Source organism: Cupressus sempervirens, chromosome 9, assembly GCF_028749045.1.
Source record: "Cupressus sempervirens isolate cs-2001-9-10 chromosome 9, ASM2874904v1, whole genome shotgun sequence".
NCBI classification, from domain to species: domain Eukaryota; kingdom Viridiplantae; phylum Streptophyta; class Pinopsida; order Cupressales; family Cupressaceae; genus Cupressus; species Cupressus sempervirens.
Window position 1 is genome coordinate 372,212,806 of NC_143126.1, and position 8,454 is coordinate 372,221,259.

At 35.3% G+C, this 8,454-nt stretch overlaps 1 protein-coding gene across 2 annotated transcripts in view; it reads right to left on the minus strand.

The window, feature by feature from the left end:
• Positions 1–4,922, minus strand: part of LOC149538840 (oxysterol-binding protein-related protein 3A-like) — an 81,846-nt gene extending 76,924 nt beyond the window's left edge. For both annotated transcript variants that reach the window (XM_089800171.1, XM_089800170.1), the window contains exons 1-2: positions 4,398–4,922; positions 3,223–3,313 (exon numbers count right to left, since the gene is read on the minus strand). In XM_089800171.1, the coding sequence (XP_089656297.1) occupies positions 3,223–3,313; positions 4,398–4,510 (204 nt within the window). In that variant the 5' untranslated portion in view covers positions 4,511–4,922. The remainder of the gene's footprint in view (positions 1–3,222; positions 3,314–4,397) is intronic.
• Positions 4,923–8,454: the final 3,532 nt, after the last annotated feature.

Consider the following 8,454-nt stretch of genomic DNA (forward strand, 5'->3'; position numbering starts at 1 on the left):
TCTATCATAGCCCCCATTACATATGTCATTAGATATGTTGATATTGATACTCCTAGTCTTGGAGAGATATATGAGACTTTTGACAATATGTTGGGGAAGATGAAGAAACTCATTGCAACAAAAGATCCTACATTGTGGTTTTATGAGGAGCATATTAGGCCTATTGTGACGCATAAGTGGAACATAATGAATACCCCACTTCATATAGCAGCCTTTTCTCTAAATGCAAACTGGTATGCAAAGTTGGGTACAAGGGGCCTCCCGTGTGATGATCCTAAGGTATTGGATGACTTCTCAAGAGGCCTCTACTCTTCGTGCACAGTTCCTTGACTCACCAACCTTTCTAGCCCAAACTTGAGTAAGCCACAAGCAAGTTTGGATAGAGCGGTTTTGGCACAGAGAAATCCTATTGGATGGTGGACCTAGCATGGGAGGGATTCACCAGAGTTTAAAGGTTGTTAGTTCCTCAACTACAGAGAGGAACTGGTCCACATATTCATTTATCCACCCCATTAAGAAGAATAAACTTACCTCTTAACGAGTGGAGAAGCTAGTGGAAGTGCATCATACTCTTCAACTTGCAGATTCTCAAACTCCAAAGTATAGGTAGACTACAGCTTTGCAATGGGATGTTAAGCTTGAGGATATGACCAAGATAGATGAGGATGAGACAACATAGTATTGGTTGGGGATCATTTGAATGAAACTACGCTTCATGTGGAGCATGATAGTAAGGATGAGGACTCTGATTTTGATGCCATGGTGACAAGCAGAATAGGAGCAGCAATCTTCTTCATTTTTCTATATTTTGTTTTTGACGCAAGAGCATCCTAGGGTAGTCAACAATCCTATATGCAGGAGAATTGAGCTCAAATTTGTGGACTTATGGTTTGCGGAGTTGGGGATGTGTTTGTGGCACATTGGGGAACCTTGTCCTAAGTGCACATAAAGTTTGGAGTAATCGTCTTGGACTTAGAGCCTTTTTGTCGTTGCTAGTAATGTGTTCATAGTTTACTGGCAAACCTTGGAGATTGTTTCCGTGAGCTTTGATCTGAGGGAGTTAGGGTGTGCACTCTTGGCTTTGGATAGCTAGATGCTTCGTGAATCTATGCCTAAGGGTGCATACTTTCATGTTTTCATTGACTTAGTTATGCTTGTAAACTTGGGGCTTGTCCTAAGTATTTAGTTATTTCATGTATTAAATGTCTGTTGCCAAGCCGACTTGTGGCTTGAGTGTGTATTTAATGTGAGTGTTTATTTAATTTAACTTCCTAGGCCAACTTGTGGCTCGCTTTAGTATAAGTAGGGGGGTCTTGTCTTGTCTCGAGGGAGGGATTCAGCATTCAGTTCAGCATGGAGTAGTTGAGAGGAGTGAAATTTGGCAGAGCTAGTAGTTAAGTGTGGGCTTAGGAAACAAGAAGGTCGCTTGGTGGCTTGCGAGCACAAGTTTAGGTCTTTCTTGGGCTTTCTACCAGATTGTGGTCTGAGCTAGCTAAAAGTTTGGATCTTCCGAGGCCTTGTAGAATTGTAATTGTAATTGTTGATGTATTTGGCCTGTAACCCATAAGGCCTTACAACCACGCATGTTGGATGTAAATCTTATGATTCTATTATAAGAAATTGCACTATTTTGGATCAAATCTCTGTGTTATTGTTTATCTTCCACTGTATGGTTATTTGCTGAGGGCGAGGAAATCTCCTTTGGGGATTCTCCTTCCTTGCACTGCATCAAGGTATCAGAGTTGGTTGATCGTGGGGAGCTAGTCAATCTTGTGGAGCTGGTTGATCTTGTGGTGCTCATTGATCTTGTGGATTTGTTGTTTTGAGTTTTCAAAGATCTTGAAAGATGCATCCAAGAAGATTGGACTCTAGGGAAATTGTAGATCTCAATGACATGTGGAGACTAAGATTTCATAATCAGCAGGAATGAATTTGTTTTGATGCTTTAAAACAATTCTCAATTTCATTTTATTCTTTTTGATATTTCACAATTTTTATAAGTGATCCTTCCCTAAACAACCAGAAACATTCATTCTAGGACATATAGCACACCTTATTCCTATTATGAACCTTTGCATTCTTTTAGGAACTCGTAACATTGTTTATTTGTAATTTGTACCACATAATTTTGTCAAGAATGGTGAAGTATTTTCACAATCAACAGGGATCTAGTTTCACCCACTTATTGTTTTATTTGAAATTGAACAATGAAAATACCATTATTATATTCCACAATAATTAAAATTATTTAAAAACATACATAGTATAAATTGATTTTTTACATTTAATTATTAATTTATTATAATATGTATTTAACATTTAATATTTTACTTTCAAAAAAATTAAAATTAAAATAAACTAATATATTAAAATTATTTCAAAAATTAACATTTAAATTAAAGAATAATAATTATAACTTGAAAAATAAAAATTTGCCTTCAATTTAATTTTTAAATCTCAATTAAAAATGGAAAAATACAATATAATAAAGTAAATATAGATTAAACTATTAAATTTTAAATATGAATGATGTGAAAGATTAATAATAACTAATATTTAGTTTTATATATATATATATATATATATATATATATATATATATATATATATATATATATATATATATATATATATAGAAATTAAAAAATAATATAGATGCTTCAAATAATTAAAATAATAGAAACTATAAAAGAATTATATATATATATATATATATAATTCTTTTATAGTTTCTATTACAGATGCTTCAAACAATTAAAATAATAGAAACTATAAAAGAATTCAAATAAAAACAAGTGATGCATTGTGTCTATATCTGCCATAAATGTATAATATTATTATAGTTTAACGTAGTGTTATTAGAATAATTAATTTATTAACTGATTAATAACAAATATTCTTATGGTACTTTGTAGAAGTTGAAGCATGTCAAACCAATATGTATGCCACTTCTTGTGAATTTAGGAGTTATGCCTCCACGTTTGAGTATTCATAATCATGAGAAATAACTGTGAGAGAGAGAATGCACTTCACAGCATTGTCTTTGAGTATAAATAATCATGAGAAATAACTGTGTGTGAGAGAGAGAATGCCCTGCACAGCATTGTGTTGCAGTTATTAACACAAAATTGTGAATGGCCATGTTTTCTTCTACTTTAAGGCATTACACTAGGCTTCACATCAACCATATAACATAAAATCATAACACATGTGCAGACCTACCTCTCTCTGCCATCTTCCTTTATGAGCTTCGTCATGCAAATCTTCTCCATCTTCAGGATTAACTACTTCCAACCCCTCGTATCCCATTAAACTGTATCAAGTGGAGAAACATTTAAAACAAATACTGCAACTTCATAACCAAAAAGCATCTACAAATTGAATCTAGCTACTCCACAGCAGGAAAAAATTAAAGCATTAACAAATATGGAATGTAGATCATGAATACAAAAATCCCCTTACAAAATTCAGTTAACAGTTTTCCCTAAAATCACTTGTTATGTATTATTTAAAATAGTAAATTGTGCATTAGTTGAAGTACTAAATTGTGCCCACAAAATTAAGATTTGGAAAGAACTGAGACATGAAGTATCGAGCTTTGGAGATTGTTCAAAGAATAACAGACTATTACGGTATATCGGTATATATATATATATATATATATTCTGCCTCAGTTCACCCAATGTCTCTAAATGCATCATTTTTCAATGCGGTCATCGGGTTTCCCCACATCACAGGCCTTTGCAGTAGAAATTAAAAATTCTAGCGGCACATTGTGATTATGATTTCATATAATACAGTGGAGTATGAAAAATTCGTGACCTTGGTGTGCTCGATTTCACATATAAATTGAAGTGAAACTCACAGACTACTTATAAAATTAGCCTAACATGAATATAGGTAGACAAGGAGCTTGTTTTTCTAGATGCTCTTGAGTGTCTGCCTGGGCTGCTTTCTGTTACTCCGTTGCAAATCCGATCAAAGCATGATGTGGCAAATTAAACGGTTCAATGCAGATTCATGTTCAGGGAAGGGCATCAGGGACAAGGATAAAATGATCACATAAAGAGAACAAATTTATGGTCATACTACGTGCTTCGTTAATGGCCTTAACACAAAAAAAGAAAACAGTAATCTCCAAGCCATACAAGAAAGCGAAAACTCGGCTTTAGTGATATGGTGAAAGTACGGATAAATTCGTTCAACGCACACCGAATTAATTAAATACACGCACACAATTAATCCCGCTGTTGTCTTCACGGCCAAAGATCCTACCGGTAAGTGAAAAACAAAGACTACAACACAAACTGATGGTGAAACCTTTCGAAGCATTATTGCACGTAAACAAAAACAAAAGGATAGAAGCCCTTTTCCAACCAGTTAGAGAAGCAGTGTACCTGTTAGCCGAATTATGCATCGAGCTGCCGAAGTTGGAAAGGGTGGAGGTCAGAGAGGCGAAAAAGCCACCGCCTGTCGCTTCCCCTCCCTTCTTCCCTCCACTGCTGCTCATTTTTTACTCTACACCTCCAAATTCAACTCTGCGCGCCCAATTTCTCTCCCAAACTCCAATTTCTCCTCGGCGCTACCCAATTTCTTCTCTGCTCGCCTAATTTCTCTTCGCAAACTCCAATTTCTACTTTGCGCGTCTAATTTCTCTTTGCAAACTCTAATTTTTACTCTGCGCGCCCAAATTCTTTTCGCAAACACTAATTTCTTTTCTGCACACCCAATTTATGTTCCTAAAATCCAATGTCTGCTCTGCGCGCCCAAATTGTTATTAGCAACTGAATTTTATAAAGCTCCGATTTACATTATAACAATGTCTACGAAGGTGAGTACGAATTCGACACCAAATTCCATAGAAACAACAGCAGGGGAAAATCAAAGCCCAGACGTGGAGGTGTCAATGTATGATTGCGCTTGAGAGGGGAAGGCGGAGGTCAAGCATGTGATAAGATAGCTTACACAAGAAGAAAAGATCCCGCGTGAGCATCACATCGCCATGTTTGACTAGAAATATAGGCCGGCGGACTTCTTCTTTTATGTCCCTGTCGTTGGAACCTTGGCGGCGATGATGAGGAGGTAATAATATCTTCATGACAAACCACGCAATTTCTTTCCAATGTCTACTTGGATGGAATCTGGAAAGCACGAATGTCTTTGATGTGGCCACTCCTTTTCTCTCTCACCACTAACCTATCCAAAATGCCACTGTACACCAAATAAAACTCAAATACTCCATCATCAGCGTTCCTTCGCAGCTATACTTGGAATTTTCTGTGAGATGAGATTTATGTTGCAGTATCATTCGCTGTCTGTTATAACTTAGGTACCTTCTCTCGCGACTCCACCTTAGAGCTCTTATGTTTCCGGATATTTTGATGATCGACTTGGACTTATGATTCCACTTGTGTCAACTGTTTTGGTAATTTTATCTAGACTATTTGATATATGTCGACATGTTTAGATCCTCTTATTAGACGCATGAGTAAGGTTATATCGTTAGTTACTTTACATGTTGGTTGATAGTATGATGTTATGTTAATGGTCATGATCTCATGATTTTGATGTATTGATGTTAAGCATTCATCATAAAATTTTGATACATTTCGATGATATTTGTGTATATTTTTCAAATCTTACTAATTCGATATTGATATGTTGCAGATTTAATAGAATACATGTGCAAGACTTTAGAAATTGTGGACTACTTCTAATTTATGAACTGAAGAAGATCTTGTTTGATATTAATTGTTTTCAATATCAATAAGAATGAGTTCCTTAAATATATATAACATATGAATAGGTACGTTGGTGAATGGGCAGGGCTCTAATTAGAGACATGACCATTCATCAAGGTATCTAATCATGTGTTGGTGAGCATATAACAAATGCTAATGGTGATCGATACGTATAATCACCAATTCCATAAGTGCATTGCACGCACATGGAACTTGAAGATCGATAATGCAAGTCCAGTATCGGCCTTTAGACAAACTGACTGATAATCATCAAGGATCAACATTTGCAATCATGTCGATTATGACATCAAATCTAAGAGAACTTGTATCAAATGAAATATATAGATGCCTCAAACATACTTAGATTTCAATATCATTGATCATATGAATGAACAGATATAGATATTCGGAGTATATGTATGAACGAAGATATATGATTTAACGCTCCCTCTTAGTTAGGGAAGAAAATATATATTTCAATAAGTTCAGGATGATATCACCTATCTCGTGATAACAATAGATATAATATGCTTAAGAACATCAAGTCACGTGGTATTCTTCTTGTATGTATATCTAAGTTATGGTATGTGCAATGACATCAAGTCTCATGATGTCTTACCATAATAGATCATGGTATATCCATAGATATTACATCTCATAATATCTACCATGATAAAGGAGCGTGATGATCTTCAACTAATATCAAGTCTCATGATAGTAATCTAATCATTATAAAGTTGTCACCTTATAACAACAATTTATTATTAAAAGATCGCCACCTTTCAATAATATAAATAGGATAGGCCCATGAGTCATAAAGTCACACATATGACAAAAGAGTTTACACTTTAAACATCTTTATTTATATTAATACAAATTTACAATTTTGAGGCACAATCTCATAAACTTACATTTCAACCATACCAAGTTTCTTTCTGAAATGATCAACTTCCACCTTTGGAAGAGGCTTGGTGAGAATGTCAATTGTTTGATCACTCATATTAATATATTCCAATTGAATAGCTCTTCTTTTCACCATGTCTCTTACGTAATGGTAAGGGATTTCTATATTCACAGTTAACTTGATGCAACTTTGGTTTAAACAATGAGTAATGGTAGGTTTTAGAGGCTCACCAAATAAACTAAGAAGCAGATTTTGAAGCCACACTGCTTCTCTTGCTCCCATTGCTATTGCAATGTATTCTTCCTCAATTGAACCTTGAGTGACTGAAGTTTGCTTCCTGCAAATTCATGAGATCATAAATGATCCTAAACTGAAACAACATCTTGATGTTTTTTTCGGTCTTTCACACTTCTGACCTAATCAGAATCAGTATATATATGCAACTCCAAACTGGTATTCTCATATTTAAGTTCATGCATAATGGTGCTCTGAAGATATCTCAATCTATGCTTCAAAGCAACAAGATGTACTTATTGAGGTTCACACATGAACTGGCTCAATGCATTCACAACATAGCAGATATTCAGCTAAGTATTCACAAGGTACATTAGAGATCCACTTATCTATCTATATAAAGTGGGATCTATAAGTCCGGATTCAATAGTTGCTTCCTTTAGTTTGTGCAAATTGGTTTCCATAGGTGTTGACATAGATCGGCAGTTCCACATTCCAAATCATTGCAGGATACCGACAGTGTACTTCTTTTGATTTAGAAAAATGTTTCCTAACTTTGTCAAACTTCTAATCTAAGGAAGTAATGAAGAATCCCTAACTCATTCATGTCAAATTCAGAAGTCAATTCTTTCTTATGTTGATTAATGAGGTGATATGCTCTTGTAATCAAAAGATCATCAACATAAAGGATAAAAATCAACAACTTTTAGTTACTTTAAAATAGAGATTTGGATCAGCATCATTCTTGGAGAATCCAATACTTAGTAGATATTTGTCAATCCTTTCATACTGTTAAAATCTGATAAGATTAATAACCCAGAAAACTAGTGCAAAGAATAAATATCTAAACTACGAATGCAAATGATACAAAATCAAAATAGCATCATGGAGTTAGTCTCCAAGAGAGTAATGCAAATGCTGGAAGCAAAATAACATTAAGAGGATGCAAAAATAAGAGATGCAAATACAAGCCAGGTAGCATGCTTATATAGGCTAGGAAGAGGGAGGAGGTGGCAACACCAACCAATGAGGAGCAACCATCTATCGGATTAAAGATAGCAAAGTATCTTCCCAAGATAGCTAATGGATGCTCAAATGTAGGAAGGTGACACCTCACAACCATTCACCTAATAAGACATGCTTTATTAACCTAAGCGAGATTATTAAAAGTGTAGAAAAAACCTAGCAAAATAGGAAAAATAAAAAACTACACTAACACCCCCCCATAAGCGAAGCTTAGGTGGATGTAGAAATGGGTCCTGGCAAGTCAAGCCTGATGAGGTACCCATGTACATAAAATTCCCCCAAAAGAGAGAGAAAAGAGACTCCCCAAAGAAAATTAGGACTCCAAGTGAGAGGAAGAGGCCCCCCCAAAAGATGAAGCATCCCGCACCTCCAGCAAAGCTTGCAAATTTTGTCCGGTAGATCCACTTACATCGAACAAGTTTTCTTCCCTTAGGAAAAGGGAAAAGATCCCAAGTGTGGTTCATCATCAAGGAACTATACTTCCTGCATAGTTGTATCCCACTCAGAAATACCAGAAGCCTCATGAAAGGACTGTGGATTTGAGACAGT